The sequence below is a fragment of the Rana temporaria genome, chromosome 6 (assembly GCF_905171775.1).
Source record: "Rana temporaria chromosome 6, aRanTem1.1, whole genome shotgun sequence".
In the NCBI taxonomy this organism is placed as follows: Eukaryota; Metazoa; Chordata; class Amphibia; order Anura; family Ranidae; genus Rana; species Rana temporaria.
In genome coordinates this window covers 189,506,575-189,531,483 of record NC_053494.1, presented here as the reverse complement: position 1 = coordinate 189,531,483, position 24,909 = coordinate 189,506,575, and the positions used below count along the sequence as shown (strand labels likewise).

At 42.6% G+C, this 24,909-nt stretch overlaps 1 protein-coding gene across 1 annotated transcript in view; it reads left to right on the top strand.

Annotated features, from left to right (window-relative positions):
* The window catches only part of KIF5C (kinesin family member 5C), a 129,060-nt gene extending 106,378 nt beyond the window's left edge, over positions 1–22,682 (top strand). Inside the window, exons 24-26 of the mRNA XM_040358021.1 lie at positions 1,136–1,352; positions 4,081–4,203; positions 22,243–22,682. Of these exons, the coding sequence (XP_040213955.1) occupies positions 1,136–1,352; positions 4,081–4,196 (333 nt within the window). The 3' untranslated portion in view covers positions 4,197–4,203; positions 22,243–22,682. The remainder of the gene's footprint in view (positions 1–1,135; positions 1,353–4,080; positions 4,204–22,242) is intronic.
* Positions 22,683–24,909: the final 2,227 nt, after the last annotated feature.

Genomic DNA, 24,909 nt, shown 5'->3' with positions numbered 1-24,909 from the left:
CGATCATTTTTTACAACCCGAAAAACGACATTTTAAAAAACGACATTAAAAAATGCAGCATGCAGCACACACGATGGGGCAGATCCACAAAGAGAGTACGCCGGCGTATCTACTGATACGCCGGCGTACTTTCAAATTTCCCGTGTCGTATCTTTGTTTTGAATCCTCAAACCAAGATACGACGACAACTGGGTTAGATCCGACAGGCATACGTCTTCGGATCTTAGATGCAATTCTTCGGCGTCCACTGGGTGGCGTTCCCGTCGTTTTCCGCATCGAGTATGCAAATTAGCTATTTCCGACGATCCACGAACGTACGAGCGGCCGTCGCATTCTTTTACGTCGTCTCTAGTCGGCTTTTTTCAGCGTATAGTTAAAGCTGCTATCTGGTGGCGTACGCAATGTTAAGTATGGCCGTCGTTCCCGCGTATAATTTTAAAAATGTTATTTCGTTTGCGTAAGTCGTCCGTGAATCGGGCTGGACGTAATTTACGTCCACGTCAACACAATGACGTCCTTGCGACGTCATTTAGCGCAATGCACCGCGTGAAATTTAGGGACGGCACATGCGCAGGGGACGCGCTTCATTTAAATGAAACACGCCCCCCTACTCGTCGCATTTGAATTGCACGCTATTACGCCGCGAGAGATGGACTATGCCGCCGTAACTTACGGCACAAATTCTTTGTGGATTCGAAGCTTCAAAAAGTAAGTTACAGCGGCGTAGCGTATCTCCCATACGCTGCGCCCATGCAATTCTACGAGGATCTGCCCCGATGATTTTAAATGACTTTTTTTAAAACGTTGGTTTTTTTTCATGCCGAAAAACGACCGTGTGTACGTGGCAATAGACCCATTTTACACAGGCATGCCCTGGAATCCTAGCAGTGTGAAAGGGGGCCTAAGCAGGACTTTTTATTTTAAACATTCAAAATGGTTGACAGGTTTGTACATATGTGTGCCATATGGTAGATTTACTATGTTATTTGCAGTAACCACGTTTCTATTATTGCTAAAATAGTAATGCGAAAAAACATTTTGTTTTTGCTTCATACACAAAGTTCCAGTTTTGAAATAATCTTTTGTGCAACAAAGTTTTATGACCTTTTTTATCCTCTTTGAATCTGCTTTGCAGCTTGTTCGCGATAACGCAGATCTGCGCTGTGAGCTTCCGAAACTGGAGAAACGCCTTCGCGCTACAGCTGAGAGGGTCAAAGCTTTGGAGGGTGCATTGAAGGAAGCCAAAGAGAATGCAATGCGGGACCGCAAGAGATACCAGCAGGAGGTGGACCGCATTAAGGAAGCTGTGAGAGCAAAGAACATGGCCAGGAGAGTCCATTCTGCCCAAATTGGTGAGATCAGCAGACAAAGTGAAATGATTACTGAGCCCGATTCATCAGAACAAGTGTCTGTATGTGACCTATAGTAAGCAGTCCTATCTATTTCATGTTTCCAGAGTAGGTAAGAAAATAGACCGTTTAGATTTGGATAGAGTAGGGAACCCCTGGCAGGTTTTGAAAATGTAAGAAAACAATTGCCAATGGTGACAGTCCAGAGTGTTTTTTTTTTTATACTGAATACTCAGATAAACCATCAAGCACATTTCAGGAGTTCAAACACTCCCCCTTCATCTGGGCTACAACACTGATAAAAATAATTTTAAACACTTATAAATTCATAGGTATGAAAAAAAATTGTTAATAAAAAAATAAAAAATAAATCTAGTAATGACTTCATATTATAAAGAATTAATTTTACAGAAAAAAAGTCTCCTTTAAACAACAAAAACTTGATATAGAGAAATCTTGCAATTACACTTTTAACATACAGTGGGGTAATAGAGTCCATTTATTTTATTTATTTTTATTTATATATATATAGGCTAGATTCAGCATTGATTTACGCCGGCGTATCCATAGATACGCCGCGTAAATTCAAAGCTGCGCCGGCGTATCTTCTTTCTGTATTCAGAAAGCTAGATACGCCGACATTTGCCTAAGATCCGACTGGCGTAAGTCTCTTACGCCGTCGTATCTTAGGGTGCATTCTCACGCTGGCCGCTAGGTGGCACTTCCGTAGTTTTCGGCGTAGAGTATGCAAATTACCTAGTTACGCCGATTCACAAACATACGTGCGCCCGGCGGTAGTTTTTTACGTCGTTTGCGTAAGGTTTTTTCGGCGTAACGTTGCTCCTGCTTCTATGAGGCGCACGCAATGTTAAGTATGGACGTCGTTCCCGCTTCGATTTTTTTAATTTTTTACGTCGTTTGCGAATAGGGCTGGACGTAATTTACGTTTACGTCGAAACCAATACGTCGTTGCGGCGTAATTGGGAGCAATGCACACTGGGATATGTACACGGACGGCGCATGCGTCAATCAGGTCATCACACATTAACATAAAACACACCCCCCCCCCCCTTCCACATTTGAATTAGGCGGGCCTACGCCGGCCCCATTTACGCTACGCCGCCGCAACTTACGGAGCAAGTGCTTTGTGAATACTGCACTTGCTCCTGTAAGTTGCGGCGGCGTAGCGTAAATAACATACGCTACGCCCGCACAATTGTACGACCCCCCTACCTGAATCTAGCCCAATTATTTTTTTTAATGGTGCAATCGAACATGCATAATCATAAGCTTTATTGTTGGTAATAGCCATGTATGTTCCTTTTTTTTTTTTTTTTTTTTTTACTTTCGTTTACTTCACTTTTTTTTACTTCACTGTTTTTAAAAAACATAATTTGACCCAATTGCATTTTTTAACAGTGCGATTTATAATTCATCTCTATATTTTATCAAAATAACATTCATGTTTTTTGGTTTGTTTTTTTTGCAAAATGGATAACCTAAACAATCTTTTTACAAAAAGAAGAAAAAAATTACTGCAATATTTTTTTAAATATATAAATAGAAACTGCTATATTTTTTTAAAACCTGAAAGCATAGCATTTTCTATGAAACCTGAAGGCTTTCCTAAAAAAATATATAATATAATATAATATTTTATATATATATATATATATATATATATATATATATATATATATATATATATGTGTGTATGTATATATATATGTGTATGTATATACTAATATGTGTGTATATGTATATATAATAATTTGTGTAGTAGCCCTAATAGGGGAGTTGCTTGAATTCCTGAAACACATTGGGCCTTGTTTTAAACCATAGAAAAACATAAACCCTCTGTGCACATTGGTGTGGCCTTCTTGTATATTGGTTTCCCTCTGGATTCTCTTTGGGGTCAGTTTCTAAATGGGAGCAGTCTCACTGACGCATTTCATTTATTTTTTTTTTTTTTAACGAGATGGTCATTCACAACACTGGGCACTAATAGGAGGGCCTCTTATGCATGTTCTCGGGTTTTTTTAATGTTGTGCCTGCTATTAGCTTTTTTTCTGCAGTTCATGTTGCGTGTCTCATGGACCGGAACTCTTAAGCCCCGTACACACGATCGGAAAGTCAGACAGACTTTTTCCATAGGAAATTCCGACCATGTGTATGCCCCATCGGAGTTTAAATATAGAGCATGTTCTATTTTACTCTGTCGGAATTCCGATGTGCTTTTGGTCGGGGCAAAAGCCAGATCGCGTGTACGCGGCATAAGGTGGACATTGTCGGCTATAAAAACCTGCCTGAGAATCGAACCCTCTCTAGCAGTGAGGACACACATGGGCAATGACCGTAACGTACAGAATGAAATGCTAACCTCGTAGGGGACAAGGTAGTGTCCCCAGCTGTGTTCAGATACTTTCTAACACCCTGTATAATGCAGCCAGCTTCACTGATGGATTGTTTTGCAGATTTTGAGTCCTGATCACCTGTATTTCTGCAAGGTGTGGATATTGTATAAGATGGCGCCCTCTGGTGGATGTATGTGGGAAGTTTCTTATCCACAGATAGGCAGAGTGCGTAGGATAAAGTGCCAATCTCCTCTTCTGTTTGACATCCAATACAGACATGTTGTTGGTATAAGATGGGCGTGCTGGTGCTGCATTCCTGATCTGAACAGCCAGAAGGGTTTCTAAATTGTGATCTGTTTTCTTTTTTTTCTTTGCAGCTAAGCCAATTCGCGCCGGGCATTACCATCCAGCAGCTTCTCCCACAGCCATGCACGCTGTCCGAGGTGGAAGCGGAGCCGTGCATTCTTCAGCTTATTACCACAACACAAAATAATTGACAAGTGAGTATATGCAAAGAGTATAGGCTGCTTTCACACGAGTCTAAAAAATAAAATGGAAGCACAATCCCTTTAAATCCTATGGGACTCTTCACATCACTGCGCTGTGGGTGTTGTGCGTTTCTTTGCGGTTTTGAAAACCACACCAAAAATACAGGTCTCCATGAAAAAAAAAAATAGAAAACACAGCAAAAACGCATCACAAATGCACCAGCGTTGTGTATTTGGTATGGTTTTTGAGTCCTGTGTCCAAGTTTCACAGGTGCTTGCTGGGTAATGGGCACCTAGAAAACGCACAAGAAACGCATCAAAAACATGGCAAAAATACATATGCGTTTTTGCAACGAAGCGATGTGAAAGGAGCCAAAATAGTATTATGAGCCATCACTTTGGTTAAAGTTGCATAAGAGTCGCATTACCCTGCTAGGTAAATATAAAGGACCTCGGCACCCTTCTGTCATCGGAGTCTATGGGAAGACTAAATAAGAGTATAGGCAATTTTTCCCCACTTTGTTTCTCTCTGTTTCTCCCTGTACAAATGAATAAAATGTAGCTAATGAGGACCGGTCCAGGATGGCTAAAAGGAGCTCCCCTTTTTATGGCTCCTGGGTAACCCCCGGGAGCCATTTAACACCTTCCCCACCGAGCCATAGTAAAATGACGTCGGCGGGGACCTTTCGTCCTTCAGACTGGACGTCATATGAGGTCCTGTCTTTTCCGGCCGCTAGGGGGCGCACGCGCCGCATTCCTCGGGACCCAGTGCGCGTGCCCGGCGGCCGCGATGTCCGCCGGGCACCCGCAATCACGGCAGGACCATGGATCTGGGTGTGTAAACACACAGATCCATGTCCTGTCAGCGGTGAGGAGACCGATGTGTGTTCCCAATACAGAGGAACACACATCAGTCTCCTCCCCTTGTAAGTCCCCTCCCCCCTACAGTTAGAACACACTTTAGGGAACATATTTTTTTTTTTTACTTAAGAGTTTTTATTGAAATATAAAAGTTAGGGAACATATTTAACCCCTTCAGCGCCCCCTAGGGTTAACCCCTTCTCTGCCAGTCACATTTACACAGTAATCAGTGCATTTTATAGCACCAATCGCTGTATAAATGTGAATGGCCCCAAAAATGTGTCAAAAGTGTCCGATATGTCCGCCGCAATGTCATGGTCACAATAAAAAAAAAATCACAGAACGCCGCCATTACTAGTAAAAAATAAAAAAAAATTAAAATGCCATTATTCTATTTCCTATTTTGTAGACGCTAGAACTTTTGCGCAAACCGATCAAATACGCTTATTGCGTTTTTTTTTTGTTTACCAAAAATATGTAGAATACGTATCGGTCTAAACTGAGGGGGAAAAAAACGTTTTTTGTTTTTTTTTTTAAATTATGATATTTATTAAATCAAAAAGTTAAAGATATTGTGTTTTTTTTTCAAAATTGTCGCTCTTTTGTTTATAGCGCAAAAAATAAAAACCGCAGAGGTAATTAAATATCACCAAAAGAAAGCTCTATTTGTGGGGAAAAAAGGGTGAGAATTTTGTTTGGGAGCCACGTCGCGCAATTGTCAATCAAATTGTGACAGCGCTGAAAACTAAAAATTGGTCTGGGCAGGAAGGGGGTGAAAATGCCCTGTATGGAAGTGGTTAAACCCTGTTGCATCCGCGGGGAAGAAACATTTTCTAAAGGTGATTTTTTTTTATTTATTTTTTTGAAGAGAGTAAGCAAAGGTCATAACATCTGTCAGGTTTTTTTTTTTTGCCCTTTGTGTCCTATTGGGGAGATTTTGCTCCACTTCCTGTCCCATAACCAAAACAGGAAGTGAGAGGAAATCCCTCCCAACAACTGGAGTCCCCATTGGAAGATTTCCCCTCTATTCCTGTGATAACCCAACATTTTTAATTTTACCTTCACTGTTAATGGTAAACAGGACAAATGGATAGAGAGGGTGAATCCTCCTAAAGGGGACACAGACAGACAGCGGTAAAATGCTGGTAGGTGTTCCAATCCCTCTCCACTCTACCCAAAAACGTATAAAGATTTAATTATTTTATTTTTTAAATTTGAAGCCACAGGCCCAGATTCTCAAAGGAGATACGACGGCATATCTCCAGATACACCGTCGTATCTCTGAGTCTGAGCCGTCGTATCTATGCGCCTGATTCTTAGAATCAGTTACGCATTGATTCGTATTGGATCCGACCGGCGTAAGTCTCTTATGCCGTCGGATCTTAACTGCATATTTACGCTTGTACGCTGATTTACGCCTAGAAATATGTAAATCAGCTAGATACGCGAATTGACGAACGTACGCCCGGCCGACGCAGTACAGATACGCCGCTTACGTTAGGCTTTTCCCAGCGTAAAGTTACCCCTGCTATATGAGGCGTACATGCGGCGTACCAATGTTAAGTATGGCCGTCGTTCCCGCGTTGAAATTTGAAAATTTTACGTTGTTTGTGTAAGTCGTCCGTGAATGGGGCTGGACGTCATTTACGTTCACGTCGAAACCAATACGTCCTTGCGGCGTACTTTGGAGCAATGCACACTGGGATATTCCACGGACGACGCATGCGCCGTTCGTTAAAAACGTCAATCACGTCGGGTCATGGTGAATTTACAGAACACACGCCCACCTCTTCACAATTTGAATTAGGCGGGCTTACGCCGGCCTATTTACGCTACGCCGCCGCAACTTACGGAGCAAGTGCTTTGAGAATACTGCACTTGCCAGTCTAAGTTGCGGAGGCGTAACGTAAATAGGATATGTTACGCCCGCTCAAAGATACGCCGCTGTACGAGAATCTGGGCCACAGTATGCAAATAATGATCAAATAAAATAAAAAGGAGTTACCAAAGGAAATCCACACACAGGGAGAACATGCAAATTCTGTACAGGTAGTGTCCTGATTGGGACTTGAACCAATGACTAACCACGAAGCCAGTGTGGTGTCTACTTATATCTATAGGAAACCTATAGTCAGAATGAATGGGGATTTTTATTTTAATTTTTTTATGAAAATACTAGTTCTCTGGCTGTTATGTGGCTTCAGTCCCATGATTTGAAACCAGTATGGAAATTAGGAATTGCGACACTCCAGATCTGTGCGCTTTTTCCATGCATTACAATCGGACAACTAGCGTTTTCTGCATAAGGTTGTCAGTGACAGCCTATGTAGTTTTCTTGAACCTGTTGGTGGGAATGAATAGTCAGGACAGAGGAGATCCTTTAGATTGTAAGCTCCATGAGCAAGACCTTCCTATTCCTTCTGTATTGAGCTGCATTGTAATTGTGCGGTCTCACTTTTAAATTGTAAAGCACTGCGCAAACTGTTGGCGCTATATAAATCCTGTATATTAGCCCTAGTTTAACTGCTTGCCGACCAGCTGCCGCAGTTATACGGCGGCAGGTCGGCTCCCCCTCAGCTATGACTAAGCATTAGTTGTTAATGCGAAACGCGTCAGCTGTCTATCCCACTGTATGCTGTTGTGTGCTGTGCATTTTTTCCTTTTTACAATAAAGAGCACGTCTTTTTTCAACAAGACTTTTTGGAGTGCGGCTGTCCATCCATTCTCCCACCTGCTTATTTCCCCTGCGCGAGAGCCTGTAGCTATATGTCGGCTCTCGCGCTCCCCCCGCTCGCCCCCCGTGCCCGGTGGGCGCGATCGCCGCCAGGCACACGTGATCGCTCGTTACAGAGCGGGGACCGGGAGCTGTGTGTGTAAACACGCAGCTCCCGGTCCTGTCAGGGAGAGAAATGCTGATCTTCTGTTCATACAATGTATGAACAGAAGATCAGTCATTTCCCCTAGTGAGGCCACCCCCCTTACAGTTAGAACACCCCCAGGGAACATACTTAACCCCTTCCCAGCCCCCTAGTGTTAACCCCTTCACCGCCAGTGGCATTTTTATAGTAATCCAATGCATTTTTATAGCACTGATCACAATAAAAATGCCAATGGTCCCAAAAATGTGTCCGAAGTGTCCGCCATAATGTCGCAGTACCGGAAAAAAATCGCTGATCGCCGCCATTACTAGTAAAAAATTTTTTTTTTATAAAAATGCCATAAAAATACCCCCTATTTTGTAAACGCTATAACCAATCAATAAACGCTTATTGCGATTTTTTTTTTTTTTTAACGAAAAATATGTAGAAGAATACATATCGGCCTAAACTGAGGAAAAAAAGTTTTTTTTATATATTTTTGGGGGGATATTTATTATAGCAAAAAGTAAAAAATATTATTTTTTTTCAAATTTGTCGCTCTATTTTTGTTTATAGCGCAAAAACTAAAAACCACAGAGGTGATCAAATACCACCAAACGAAAGCTCTATTTGTGGGGATAAAAGGACGCCAATTTTGTTTGGGAGCCACTTCGCACGACCACGCAATTGTCAGTTAAAGCAACGCAGTGCCGAATCGCAAAAAGTGCTCTGGTCTTTGACCAGCAATATGGTCCGGGGGTTAAGTGGTTAAAATCTTGGTGTGCAGTTGTATTTTGCAGCACATATCTTTTGTTAGTTTTGAGACTTCATGCAGCTCTCCCTATTTGTTGAGGCTTGTATCAAAAGCGTATCATATGCTATCCAATATCATTTGTGTGAGCAACATCTGCGAAATGCAGGTAAATGACATTTTATATGATTGCCGGAAGGGATTTGTGATCATCTTCTTTCTGAGCTTTCAGCTAAACCCAACTACAGTTTTTTTATGTTTTCAAACATGAAATAAATTTAGAAGTCGTCAGGAGTGATAGTCTGCCTCTCAGTGTGGTGTGAGTTTTTTTTTGTTTGTTTTTATTTTTTTCCAGTTGGCTCCAGATCATCACCACAGTTGGATATTTTCTTAAAGCGGTTGTATACCCTGTTTATTTATTTTTTATTTTTATTTTTTTTACACCTGTAAGGGAAAAGCCATAATGAGCTAGTATGCACCGCTGCGCATGCGCCGCTGCAATCAGCGACACATTGCGGGGGGAATATCTCCTAAACCGTACAGGTTTGGGAGATATTCTTTATACCTACAGGTAAGCCTTATTATAGGCTTACCTGTAGGTAAAAGTAAAAAAGTGGGGTACACAACCACTTTAAATGATGGCTTTCCACATAAACCACTTCAGCCCCGGGAGAATTTACCCCCTTCCTGACCAGAGCACTTTTTGCGATTCGGCACTGCGTCTGTTTAATTGCCAATTGCGTGGGCGTGCGAAGCGGCTCCCAAAAACAATTGACGTCCTTTTTTTCCCACAAATAGAGGTTTCTTTTGGTGGTATTTGATCACCTCTGCGGTTTTTATTTTTTGTGCTATAAACAAAAATAGAGTGACAATTTAAAAAAAATATATATATATTTTGTACTTTTTGATATAATAAATATCCCCAATTTTAGTTTAGGCCGATATATATTCTTCTACATATTTTTGGTAAAAAAAATGCAATAAGTGTATATTGATTGGTTTGCGTTAAAGTTATTGGGCCAGATTCAGAGAAGAAGTACGCCGGAGTATCTGCTGATACTCCGGCGTACTTTCAAATTTGCGGCGTCGTATCTTTATTTGGAATTCTCAAACAAGATACGACGGCATTTGGCTAAGATCCGACAGGCGTACGACTTCGGATCTTAGGATGCAATACTTCGGTGCCCGCTGGGTGGAGATCGCGTCGTTTTCCGCGTCGGGTATGCTAATTAGCTGTTTACGGCGATCCATGAAGGTAGAGTGAGTGAGTGAGTGAGAAACTTATATAGCGCAAACAAATGCGAACTTAATCGCCTCAAGGTACGCGCGTTCGTTGCATTCTCTTACGTCGTCGATAGTCAGCTTTTCCCGTCGCAAAGTTACGGCTGCTATTGAGGTGGTGTAACAATAGACAGCCCATGTTAAAGTATGGCCGTCGTTCCCGCGTCGAATTTCAATTTTTTTTTGTCGTCCGGGAATACGAAAGTACGTAACGCACGTCCCGTTCAAAACATTACGTTGGGGCGACGTCATTTCGCGCAAAGCACGGCGGGAAATTTCAAAACTGAGCATGCGCAGTACGTTCGGCGCGGGAACGCGCCTAATTTAAATGGTACACGCCCCATTTGAAATAGGCGGGCTTGCGCCGGACGGCTTTACGCTACGCTGCCGCAAGTTTACACGCAAGTGCTTTGTGAATCAAGCACTTACGCTGAAAACTTGCGGCGGTGTAACGTAAATGGGATACGTTACGCCGCAGCGCAGGTACCTGAATCTGGCCCATAGCGTCTACAAAATAGGGGTAGTTTTATGGCATTTTTATAAAAAAAAGTTTTTATCATCCTGACTGCGACATTATGGCGGAAACATCGGACACTTTTGGTGCCATTTTGGGACAATTTACATTTATACAGCGATCAGTGCTATAAAAATGCACTGATTACTGTGTAAATGTGACTGGCAGTGAAGGAGTTAACCAGTAGGGGGCGCTGAAAGGGTTAAGTGTGTCCTAGAGAGTGATTCTAAGTGTTAGGGGGCGTGGCTTACTGTGACACTTCACTGATCGCTGCTCCCAAAAAGAGGGAGCAGACGATCAGTGCTGTGTCATTAGGCAGAATAGGGAGATGTCTTGTTTACAAAGACCCCCCCCGTTCTGCCTTTCTGTGACTCGATCGTGGGACACAGGCGGACATCTAGGGGGCAGGTTTAAAGCAACGTATGTATACGTTGCTTTGCCTGCCTGTGATATTCTGCCGACGTACATCTACATGAGGCGGTCGGCAAGCGGTCAACAAAGAGAACCCCTTCCCATTTCATGCTGTCACCAGTGGCAACACATGGAAGATAAATGTCACAAATGGCCAGAGAAAGAAAATCATTTATTTACACAAGAAAGGTGAAGGCTACAAGAAGATCGGCAAAGCTTTACTTATCAGTCAGAATACTATAGCAAAAGTGATGCAAAGACGTAACAAAGATGGAACTGCAACCATCTCACAGAGATGTCCATGGAAGGCAACACCTCGACTGGAGCGTCTTCTGAGAAGAGTTGAAGAAAATCACCATGCAAGATCACTGCAGTTGGCTAAAGAAGTAGAAAGCCAAACTGGGGTGATTGTTTCTCGTGACGCAATACAGCGTACACTGCAGAGGAATGGCATGCATGGGTGTCGTCCATGAAGGAAGCCTCTCCTAAAGACCATGCACAAAAAAGCCCACCTAGAATTTGCAAGGGCCCATGCTGTATAAGATGACTACTGGGACTCCTTTCTCTAGAGTGATAAGACCAAGATAAATGTTATTGCAACTGATGGCTTCAAAACTGTATGGCGTCACAAAGTTGAGGAGTATAACGAAAAGTGCATGGCGCCTACAGTGAAACATGGTGGTGGAAGTTTCCTTCTGTGAAGTTACATGAATGCTGCTGGTGTCAGGGAGCTGCATTTCTTTGATGGCATCATGAGTTCACAGATGTACTACGCTATATTGAAAATACTACCATCACTCAGTTCCCGTGGTCGTCGTGCACTTTTCCAACGTGACCATTATCCAAAACACACATCTAAGGCCACTGGCCCCGGATTCAAAGAGATCTGCGCATTATTTACAGAGGCGCAGGGCAACGATTTTGCCCTGCGCCCCCGCAAATTTGCTCTGCTGCCCTTGATTCACGGAGCAGAAGCTCCGTGAATTGCGCGGGCGCGCCGGCAAAATTGCCCGGCGCTAGAGCACGCAATTTAAATGATCCCGTAGGGGGCGGGAATCATTTAAATTAGGCGCGCTCCCGCGCCGAGCGTAGAGCGCATTCTCCGTCTGGAAACTTTCCCGACGTGCATTGCGGCAAATGACGTCGCAAGGACGTCATTTGCTTCCAAGTGAACGTGAATGGCGTCCAGCGCCATTCATGAATCACTTACGCAAACAACGTGAAATTCAAATTTCGCGACGCGTGAACGACGGGTATACTTTAGCATTGAAACATATAAAATATAGATGCGCTAATATTAACTTAAAAGGTGATAAAACGTACAAAGAAAAACTAATCAGGGAGAATACTCCATAAACTGTGAATTACTAATATGTCCTTAATTAGTGCACAGTGATTAGCAGGATTCCATGCAGGGAAAAAATCACTCTCTTCAATCTGAATGCTAATCCAGCCCTCCACCGCTGTGATCAGATGATACAGGGATTGCATGAAAGAAAAGAGAAAAAATCTCATTGCGCAATATTCGATGACAGATCAAAAAATGTAATCAGAGCATTGACATATGCACTCACGAATCCCGGCTTTCAGTAAAGCATGAAAACGCCACTCAGTATGTTGTTTCCTCAGCTCGATCCGATGCACTCGGATTCGATCGCAGGCTCCTCCCTACGCGTTACGTCACAGGCACGCGACTTACTCATGGGTTCATACGTTATGAGAATGGCTTGGGGTTTAGATAGCCTTCTCATTGACAGCGTTTACATTAGTGTGAGCAACCAAAGGGAAAGACAAACATCATTGCGGCAAAACTTTACTCACATAGCTGAATTCTAGTGAGATCAAATGTCGATGCATAGACACACATAATTTTAATAAACAAATTTAAAAAAATGTAATTGATATAAAACTTTAAAAACATTCTATGTTGTTTGCTATGCGAATGGTGCATTTGCATTTGCATTTGCATATGCAATCTACTGCCCTCTTGTGGCCAGATATACAACAAGCATAGAATAAGTAGATGAACATTTAAAAATACAATTAAATAGATGCATCAACACTATTCAATATTATCAATAAAACATATAAAACCATCAAAAATATGTAATAAAAATTGTACTAAAGAGTTAAAAGATTATTACTATAATAACAGTAATAAAAACCATCATAATGAATAAAAATCAATATATATTAATAAAATTAATTATTAATACAAAACCAAGAGTATGTTTACGAATTGGAAATGAAGCAATTTAAATCAAATTCGATATTAAGGCCATTGGGAGATAGAGTCTGCATCTCATGTATCCAGCGAGACTCAGTTTTACTTAATTCCCTTACTTTATGACTGCCCCTCCAGTGTGGAGTGTATTTGGCAATGGCCCAAAATTTCATTTCCTTGGGATTGTTGTGGTGGCATAGATCAAAGTGCCGAGACACATTGTGTTTGGGGAAGGCTTTTTGGATATTTTGGACATGTTTTCTGATGCGCTTCCACATTGGGCGCTTCGTGCGTCCAACATATTGGAGTGAGCAAGAGCACTCCAATACATATACTACCCCTTCAGTCCTACACGTGATCAGATCCTTTATGTTGTATTCACTGTAGATTTGAATTTAGAACATTTTTGTCCATTGAAATTGGTTTGCCTACACGCAAAACATCGTTTACATGGAAAAAAAACCTTTTCCTTGGTAAAAAGTGAGTAAATTGTTTCTCACTGGTGGGTCAGGAATATTTTTTGCCACCAAATCCCTTAAAGTTGGTGCTCTTCTGTACACCACCCGTGGGTAACTCGGTAAAATTCCCTGTAGCTGTCTGTCTGCTTTCAAAATTGGCCAGTGTTTCTTTATAATAGCTTCAAGTTGCTTGTGTTGGGTGTTATAATTTAGAATTATGGGTAATTCAGTTTCCAGCCTTTTTGTCTTGATTTTGTCTTGTGTTAGAGAGGTACGTGGAGTTTCATACACCTTTTGTATTTGTTCCATTATAAAGTCCTTGTTATACCCTTTATCAATAAAAATTTTTCCGATCGTTTTAGCTTGATCCAAAAATACCTCGGGGTCTGAGCAATTCCTGCGAATCCTTAGCATTTGACCCTTTGGTATATTGATTAGCCACGGGTCATGGTGGCAGCTATCCACAGGGATATAGCTGTTCCTCTGGACCGGCTTAAAGTGTGTTCTAGTTTTTAGTTGTTGATTGTCTATAGTAATCTCTAAATCAAGGAACAGAATAGTAGTGTTGCTCAAAGTGTAGGTGAGTTTTATGTTCTTCTGGTTATCATTTAATTTCTCAAAAAACTGAGTTAGGGTATTCTCATCCCCCTTCCAAATGATGATACAGTCGTCTATAAATCTTCTGTAGAGTATGAGCTGCTCCGGCATACCTTCATATATGGACGACTCCTCCCACTCAGACATGTACACGTTGGCTACACTCGGTGCATATTTAGCACCCATTCCTATACCATTCAGTTGCCGGTAATACTCTGATTTATGCCAGAAGTAGTTGTGCTGTAGCCCATATGCAAGACATCTCAAAATAAACCTTTTTTGTTTCGATATGAGATGACCAAAACTGTTCAATGCCCATTTTGTGGCCCCAATGGCTTCTTCATGGTTTATCACAGTATACAATGAGGCCACATCAGCTGTGGCCAACAAGTAACCACAATTAGGTTCCAGTACTGTGCTCTCAAGGATCTGTATTAAATGCTTTGTGTCCCTGAGGTAAGCCCTAGTTTGGGGCACTAACGGCTGAATAAATCTATCCACATACTCCCCTAGGCGTGAGTTGATGGATTGAATCCCATTGATAATGGGACGTCCAGGGGGTTTCTCAGGATCCTTGTGGACTTTGGGAACAGTATATATAATGGGTACTCGGCACACCTCAGGTATTAGGTATTTAGCTTCTCTTTTGTTCAGCACTCCTTTTTCTTTTCCTCTATAGATCAAGTCAACTAGCTCCTCCTTGTATTCTCCTGTCGGATTGGAGCGTAATTTGATATAGGTATTGGTGTCCTCGAGTTGCTTGGCCAATTCTTCATAGTAATAGTCTTTGGCGAGGACCACAATGGCTCCACCCTTATCGGCTGGTCTTATTATAACCTCTTTGTTTTCTTCCAACATCTTAATACCCTTATGTATGGCCATGGGGTTCGGTAACTTCTTCACTTTAAGTTGGTCCAAATCTTTCAGTACCATCTTTGAAAAGACCTCAATATGTTGATTATTTACAACTTGCGGGTTGAACAGTGATTTGTTTCTCAACTGACTATGTTCAACCCTTCCTGGCATATTAGGTACAGCCTGATACGTTATTGGCTGTGTTGGCATGTATTTCTTGATGTTTAGTTTGCGTGTAAACTTTTTGATGTCTACATAAGTATCAAATTTGCTCAAATTCCGCTTAGGGGCAAACTTGAGACCCTTATCAAGTGTTATCAATTCTGTTGGGCTTAGGTCTATCCCACTTAGATTGATAATGCCTTCTCCTATTCTAGTTTTCTTCTTTTTGTGTCCCCCTCTGCATCCCCTCTTCGATTTGGGCTTCGGCACTCCCTTTGACGCGTGGGTGAGGACCTCTCCTCCCGGCGATACTCTAAAAAAGATGAGGAACGAGGATCCACATCCTCTCTATAACTAGATAGAGGCTCATATTGGTTGTGAGTCGGTACTGGACTTCTTCTCACATCATATTGGTGATGTTCATAATTTGGTGGTCCCCTTTGATAGTAGGCATGCGGCTGTCCCCCTGTATGATGGTATTGTGGGGGTGCATGATAATCTCTTGGATCTCTTCTATCCTGATTGTGATAGTAAGGATCATGGTGGTATCCTTGTGTGTTCCCACCCTGAGATTCCTGTTGATTTTTAGGGGGGTTAGATGGTTTTTGGTTCCCCTTATTCTTCCAATTAGGCTTTCTTGGAGATTTTGATCGGGGTTTACCATTGTTTTTATTTTTCCACCATTGTTTTGGTGTTCTTGGTTCATTATGTTCATCTCTTGGTGGTCTTGGTGGGTTAATGTGGTGATCCCTTGGATGTCTACTATGGTCATCCTCATACGATCTCCCAGGTTCAGGTGTTCTATATCTCAAATCCCTCTCAGGTGAGATAATCCGTACTTCCCTATCAGGTGAAGAGGATACTGAACCATCCCCACCTTGTTTTAAATTAAATTGCCATTTAAATGTTTGATGTAGACGATAGTCATTAGTATCTCTAAGGTATTTCCTCCTTTTTCGTTGCTTTATTTCAAGGTCTTTTTGTTCCAAGACCTTATTAAGTTGGCTCGTAAGTGTTGCAAAGGATGGAGTGTCTTTATGACTCTCCAAAGAAGTTTTGCACTCTGCTATTAATTTGTTCATATTAGCAATTTTCCGTTGTTTCCTTTTAATGAGGAATTGCAAAGCTTCCAGCCCTTTTTCATTGAAGAATTTATACCATTCCTCAATGGAATCATTATCCATTAACCCATCATTAATAGGAATATCCCATCTCAGTCTTCTTGGGACTATTCCTTCTTTAATATATTGCTCATGTGTTGTGAGATCCCACCAAGCACTAACTTTCTTCTCCATCAGGTGCCCGAATTTCCTAAAATTAGTATCCAGGTCACCCGTTTGAGAGATAGTTTTGGTGGTAAAAACTTCTTTCAGATCAATAGTACGATTTTCCATGAAATTAAAAATATCCATAATTGCTGCTAATAGTGATTGTAGGTGAAATAAACAAGTAATGTGAAAAATATACTACAGCGCTAATTAAATAATCAATTCCACGTGCACCTAAATAAAAAAACAAATAATATAGCTGCTATCTTGAGTGATACCAAATCCAAACAGTGAAACATATAAAATATAGATGCGCTAATATTAACTTAAAAGGTGATAAAACGTACAAAGAAAAACTAATCAGGGAGAATACTCCATAAACTGTGAATTACTAATATGTCCTTAATTAGTGCACAGTGATTAGCAGGATTCCATGCAGGGAAAAAATCACTCTCTTCAATCTGAATGCTAATCCAGCCCTCCACCGCTGTGATCAGATGATACAGGCACTCACAGACAGGGATTGCATGAAAGAAAAGAGAAAAAATCTCATTGCGCAATATTCGATGACAGATCAAAAAATGTAATCAGAGCATTGACATATGCACTCACGAATCCCGGCTTTCAGTAAAGCATGAAAAACCACTCAGTATGTTGTTTCCTCAGCTCGATCCGATGCACTCGGATTCGATCGCAGGCTCCTCCCTACGCGTTACGTCACAGGCACGCGACTTACTCATGGGTTCATACGTTATGAGAATGGCTTGGGGTTTAGATAGCCTTCTCATTGACAGCGTTTACATTAGTGTGAGCAACCAAAGGGAAAGACAAACATCATTGCGGCAAAACTTTACTCACATAGCTGAATTCTAGTGAGATCAAATGTCGATGCATAGACACACATAATTTTAATAAACAAATTTAAAAAAATGTAATTGATATAAAACTTTAAAAACATTCTATGTTGTTTGCTATGATTAGTTTTTCTTTGTACGTTTTATCACCTTTTAAGTTAATATTAGCGCATCTATATTTTATATGTTTCACTGTTTGGATTTGGTATCACTCAAGATAGCAGCTATATTATTTGTTTTTTTATTTAGGTGCACGTGGAATTGATTATTTAATTAGCGCTGTAGTATATTTTTCACTATACTTTAGCATTGGCTGCCCCTACTATTAGAAGGGGCAGCCTTACGCTAAACACGCCGTACGGAAACAACGTAACTTGCGTACGCAGGGCTCGCGCAACATTGTGAATCGGTGTTGGTATGCAATTTGCATACTATACACTGAGCACAATGGGACCGCCCCCTAGCGGTCATCGCAAGAATGCAGCCTAAAATATGCGTGGCATAAGAGCCTTATGCCACGCAGATTTTAGGCTGCAGTCGGCGTTACGATGTTCCTGAATCGGGAGCATTCGTAACGCCGGAGCAAGTAAGCAATTGCTTCTTGAATCTGGGCCATTGTTGCATTTTTGAAGAACAACAGGTTGAATGTGATTCAATGGGCAGGTATGTCTCCCAATGGCGGCCATTCATTATGGGTGCCGCCCCCCCCCCCTTCATTTATGCATCTGGTCGCCTGATCTACTTGCAAGGTGTCGGATGCAAAGATTTCAATGGGGGGGGGGGGGTTTAAGCACGTGGTTAGAGTCGGAGGCTTCAAAAAAGGGTGCTCCGAGTCCACCCAGTTGTATGAGAATAGTGAATGATCCTCCTCCTGGCCAATCAGGAAGTGGTGCGGGTGACCCAATCGGGCGGGGGTGGTGAGTTCCCGCCCCCACAAAAAAAAAAACAGCCACCACTGATGTCTCATGAGCTAAACCCAGTCGACTACCTATGGACCTATGGGGAGTTCTGAAGAAACAAGTGGAGCATCACTCTCCATCCCTCATCCAGACTCTAAAAGAGGTCAATCTTGAAGAATGGGAAAAGATAGATGTTGCAATATGTCCCCAACTTGTTCATTCCATGCTATGAAGACTTGGTGCTGTCCTTAGATATCATGGCAGTCATACAAAATAGTTTGTCAAAATTTTAGAAATTGGTTTTCTGTTCATTGATTGATTTAAAATTTTACTTTTTTGTATTAATTTATGCAGAGCACTGTATATATTGTGTGCTGGACTGTAGTCTCCATCAGAAGCCTGTGTGGCTAGGGTTGACGATGCAGGATCACAACTGGGAGAGGGGGACAGAGCCTTGTCACCGTAAAACAAACATACTGCTGAAATTACATTGACATGGTTAGAAAAAATGGGAGAGTGGGTGGGGGAATAGTTGCTGAAGCTAGACCCAATATGACCCACTCAGTGTGTTGGGGGGGACTGTCTCGGTACTGATAAAAGCAATAAACAATGATGATATAAAAGAGATTTATTTGATTAAAAATGCAAAACAATTGTACAAATCCAGGATTGGTCGGCGTCTACTAGTTTCGCGGGTTTTCCGCTTCATCAGGACAGCCAATCTAAACAATAAGTAATATAATAAAACATATAGCATACATCAGCAAAGCACTTATGCAATAAAAGAAAATTAAAAATATATATAGACTTACCCCGTGGGTCAATTGTTTATGTGTGGGACCTGGTGAACAGGGGGATAATGAACCGTGGAAATCTAGGTGTGAACAGAGATATATATATATGGTACTAGCAGTGTGTATGAATGTATGGAATATATCATAATACAATTGCGTTAAGCTCGGGATCCACACATAAGGGCGGGGGAGGGCACCTCCCGGCTGATTATTCCACAGCCCTTTTCTCACTTCACCTTCACAGTCTTTTCTGTTTTTACTTACCTGAACGCAGGTCCGGTGCTAGGGGGTACACCCTCCAGTGTCCCCTATCTGACCCACCTCCAGCTTTCAGCACTACACCTTTCACTCTTCACGCGGCTACACTATTTCACGATCACTGACTTGATCATAGATATGCGCCCCTCTATCAGTTTCAACTTCTTCCTGGACTGATATGACTCTTTTTCTTCCTTACTGTCCGTTTTGCAGTCACTAGCGAGGTAACAGTTATCCATGTCACCACCTATTAGCAATCATTCAGTGGGATATATATCCCCACGTATCATCATTAGCCTTTATGTGTTTCTTCCTACTTTATAAATATTTATTTTATTCCCTTTCTCATAGGTACCCCGTGGGTCATTTGGTGCGGTCCCGGTGACCATTATTCCCTCTCCATGGCGGACTTGTGTCTCCCCTGGGGGAGGTGTCTCTCACCAGTCACGCCCCTCCTTGTTCGTCCTCGACTTGGGGCTTCCCGCCCCCTGGTTGGGGCTGAGCGCTCACGCAGACTGATGCGTACGCACGCCTGCGTTGTGTAGGGAGACTGACCCGGTGATGCCTTGACGCGGCTTCCCGCGGCGGTTATGGCATTTCCGGGTTGGGATAGCTTATTAGGAGCTTTTCAGCCCCTGATTCAGCAGCGTGGATCTGTTGGCTGGCGGTCAGGCGGTTGGCTGGTACTAGCTCGGGACTCCGTTTGGTAGCCAATTTGGGTTTCCACCGGTGCAGTTCTCTTTACCCCCAGTCCTTGCAGTACACTGCAATTGTCACACATACAGATACCTCTGTTCTGTGACGCATTGCTGGCTTCACCAGCAATTTGTGGACACCTTGAACTATGCACCCATGTTATTCCCCGCTCGGATGTTCCATTCCATGGTTCCGTCCTCCTCACCTGCCTATGCCACCAGGAATTTTCCATCTTGACCTGGTCTAACCCCCCAATCACCGTTATTATGGTAAGCTCACCTACCCCTTCTACCACCCCCCCCCCTTCTTCTATTTTCTCCCCCCCCCCCCTTTTTGCTTTCCTCCCCCCTCCCCTCCTCTCTCGTCTCTTCCCACCCCCCTCTTTTCCTTCCTCTCCCCCCCCTTCTTCTCTTCCCTTCCCCCTCCCCTTAATCCCTTCCACCCTCTTTTTCTTTTTCTTCTCTTCTTTTTTCCCCTCTCTCTCATCCTTCCCCAGCCCTTCCCTTCGTGCCCTTCCTATACCTATCCTTTCCCTTCCCTTCATTCAGCCCCCTTCTCCCCTCCCCCGCCCTTATGTGTGGATCCCGAGCTTAACGCAATTGTATTATGATATATTCCATACATTCATACACACTGCTAGTACCATATATATATATCTCTGTTCACACCTAGATTTCCACGGTTCATTATCCCCCTGTTCGCCACTGGGGGAACTCCCCCCGTTCACCAGGTCCCACACATAAACAATTGACCCACGGGGTAAGTCTATATATATTTTTAATTTTCTTTTATTGCATAAGTGCTTTGCTGATGTATGCTATATGTTTTATTATATTACTTATTGTTTAGATTGGCTGTCCTGATGAAGCGGAAAACCCGCGAAACTAGTAGACGCCGACCAATCCTGGATTTGTACAATTGTTTTGCATTTTTAATCAAATAAATCTCTTTTATATCATCATTGTTTATTGCTTTTATCAGTACCGAGACAGTCCCCCCCAACACACTGAGTGGGTCATATTGGGTCTAGCTTCAGCAACTATTCCCCCACCCACTCTCCCATTTTTTCTAATTACAACTGGGATGAGGGTACACTTTTAATTTCATTATTGTATTTTAAATGAGGCTACACTCGCCCCTTTTTTATACATTGACATGGTAATGCTTAAAGTGATACTAAAGGTTCACGTTTAAAAAAAATAAAAATAACAAACCTGTCATCCTTGCCTCCATTGTGCAGTTCAATTTGCACAGAGTGGACCCATTCGTCCTCTTCTGGGGTCCCACGACGGTTCTCGCGGCTCTTCCCCGCAATAGATGACCCCCTCTGGAAAGCTCTCTCCCGAGGGGGTTACCTTGCGGGCGCGCTCCCGTGTCATACACTCGGCGGCCACGTCATTGGTTTAATTGACAGCAGCGGGAGTCAATGACTGCGCTGCTATCAATCTAGCCAATGAAGAGTCGAGAAGCTGTGGGGAGAACGATGCAGGATCGCGCCCACAGAAATTCGGGGCTCATGTAAGTAAAACGGGGGCTCAGGAGGGGCCGGACAGTGCAAGGTGTTTTTCACCTCAAGGCATAGGATACATTGAAGTGCATTGAAGTGGTTGTAAACCCACTTTTTTGACTTTTGCCTACAGGTAAGCCTATAATAAGGCTTACCTGTAGGTATAAAGAATATCTCCTAAACCTGTACGGTTTAGGAGATATTTCACTCGCAATGCGCCGCTGATTGCAGCGGCGCATGCGCAGGTGGGATCCTCGGCTGAAGGGCCGACCCATGCTGGAAAGGAAATCTCCCGCGCGCATGCGCGGGAGTGACGTCATCACCACTCCAGCCAATCACAGCGCTGGAGCGGCAATGCCCGGAAGACACGCTCGGCTCGGCGTGGACTAGGTAAGTTCCCTACCTCGTTCCGAGGTAAGTATTTCATAGCGAGCTAATATGCGGTGCATACTAGCTCATTATGGCTTTGGCCTTGCAGGTGTAAAAAAAAAAAAAAATGTATATGCGGGTTTACAACCGCTTTAAGGTGAAAAACACGAGGCTTTACAACCACTTTAAATGTGACTCTAGTGGTTGGGTGTACAAATACTTTAACCGTCAAGTGTTCAGTGTGCTGATTTTTATAAATTGCAGGGTAATAAGTTGTGGCTTATTTACCGCTAAAGTCATAACCCTGACTAAAAGTGAAGCTTTTTCTAGACAAAAGGTGATAAAACTGATAGACTGTGGAAGCTGTGGAGTTTATCCATAGTGACTTTATTACTGAAGTTTTTTTTTTTTTCATTTTTTTTTTTTTCCTACAGATTAGGAATCCATTGCTAAGCATGTGGCGCCACCAACCTCACGCTCGTACACATGTCGTTGCACCTTTTCTGAGCTCTCTACAATCATAAAACCAGCCCCGACTCGCCTTATTTCAGCTTCATGGAAACCATCAATGTACAGAATCGTAACAAAGAAAATGTACAGAGTCATGTGTATCTCAGCTTGTGTTGTATGGAACATATCCATTATGGAAATCTAACTTCCGCTGCGATATTTGGCGAACAACTGCACCTCCATCTTGGTATTGTCATCACGTTCCGCTGATTTTACCTCCTTTCATAAATTCTCCGGGGTTTGTATTTCTAAACTCCCCAGGAGAGAGTGGCTGGCTAGTCCATTGCTTTATTACGCAGTACACCCCTCTTCCCCTAGCTGCTGTTTTGTAGTACTGAATATAAATTAAACTTTTTCATCAACATTTTAATGGGTATTTTACTCAATTAAAACATTTGGGTGTAAGTTAGGCAAGTCTTTAATAAAACCCAGGCTGTGGGGATGCTTGGCATGACTGCAACCTGTTCAAACATGGCCGCCCTCTGGCCAGTTTCACCATTGCTGATTTACCCTTTCAACAGCTGATTGCAGCAGTCTGACCAAGTAGTTTCCTTTCCATCAGCAAAGCTATAAGGCAGTGGGGGTTGTACACTTCACCCTGAAAGCAGGACGAGGGCGGTGGAGATAAATAAAGCAATGAGACTTCAACTGCGTATTTGGAGCTGGTGTCTCGAAACTGTACCATTCTAGAACGGATTCCCATAGAACACACAATTACAGCGGACGCATTTTTCCAAGCACATTGCAAAGATAATTGAATGTATTCAACAGGCCTTTCCTTATCAGCCAGAACGGCCGCCATTGTGATAAGCTCAACTCCATTACATTGTACCAAGATGAATTTTTATGCCTTCTTCTAACCCTTATGTGCCAGTTTTAAACCGGTTTTCCTCAAGGATTACTGCCAGTGGGGCAGTCCTCAAAACAGAAAATGTATTTCTTTATTTACCAAATCTTATAAGACTGATTTTACTTTTTTGTTTTCATTGCTAGAGAATGAAACTATTTATGAAGAGTAGAGAACGAATCAGCTGACAGGCCTGTAATGTACATTTATGTGTATACAATACCCCCATGCGTGTGTTACCATTTTTTTTTTTTTTTTTCCTTTTTTTTTGTAATTAATTTGTCGTCTTTTTGGTGTTTTATTTATTCTGCAATAGCAGCCTTATCCCCGCTATTGTTGCTTGATCCGGTTGCCTAAGTCCTGCATTGGGTACCAGAGGAAGTGATGCCGTGAGTTATATTTAAGATAAGTGCAGTGGAGGTATAGTGTAGAGATCAAATTGTATAGACTTCTCCAATGTGGGTAGAATGGACTTTGGTCCTGCATGGTCTTTACCATGGACATGGTCATGATTGGCTACTGCCGGCCTTGCACCGTCAGATTTTTCCTAAATTAACCAATAGTTGTATAATGAGAGAGGTTCTTTCTGTGTTATAATTCATTGGGAAGACCCTCAAACTACACAGTCAATCAGCTTTTATTTGGTCCCAACGTTTGCAGTGAGTGGTCCGGTATTTCCAGTATTAGGGCTCTTTCTTTGCTCTGTATTTTGCTATAGACTGTATGTGCCCTCTAGTGCAGTTGTTCCCAACTTCAATCCTCAAGTACCCCCAACCAGTGTTTAATTTCCTTGCCAAAAATAACACTATTTTAGTTGACTAAAATGAAAACCATTCAGATGGCTAAAATTTGACTAAAACTGAAATGGCATTTTAGTCAAGACTATGACTAAATCAAAAATTTGATGGCGAAATTAACACTGGTTAGATATCACAACGGATAAATCTGTGTCCATAGTACGTGTTCAAACCTTAATACCATAAATAACAGTATGAGTTCTAGAAATTCTAGAAAAATGCTTAAATAATGCATTCCAATTTCAACCCCTTGGTGCCAGCTGTCACTGGCCCTTTTTTAAGGGGTTTGCTATGCCTGGGAGACAGGGTGGGGCATATGGCCATGTGATGGCAACATGGCTATAAGCCCCACCCTGCATCCCGGCATAGCAAACCTCTTAAAGAGCAGCGGCAGCTGGCGCCAAGGGGTTAAAATTGTAATGCATTATTCACATTGCATGTTTGCGATTGCAAGAAGCGATCAGGAGTATTCCGGGAGCGTGCAGGGTGCGCGGCTATATGGGCACTGCTGGCGCTACTGCACACAAATATGTGGCCGCTTGGCACCAAGGCTCGGCCACCAAGAGGCCGCATATTGGCATGTGCTTGGGGCCATCAGGTTAACTTAGTCAACTAAAGTACAACTAAAATCGCATTTTAGTCAAAAGACTATGGCCCGGATTCACAAAGCACTTACACCGACGTATAACAAGTTACGCCGACGTAAGTGCAAATTTGCGCCGTCGTATCTGTGCACCAGACCCACAAACAGATATGCGCCTAAAAACAGGCTACAACCCGCCGACGTATCTTGCTTACGCCGGCGTAGGGTGGGCGTGCATTTAGGCTGGGTGCATGGTGCTGCTCCCATTGATTAGCCATTCAAACATTCTGAGGGAAATACGGTGATTCACGAACCTGTGTGCGCCCGACGTAGGCCACGTGAGGTGCGCATAAGTTGTACGTCC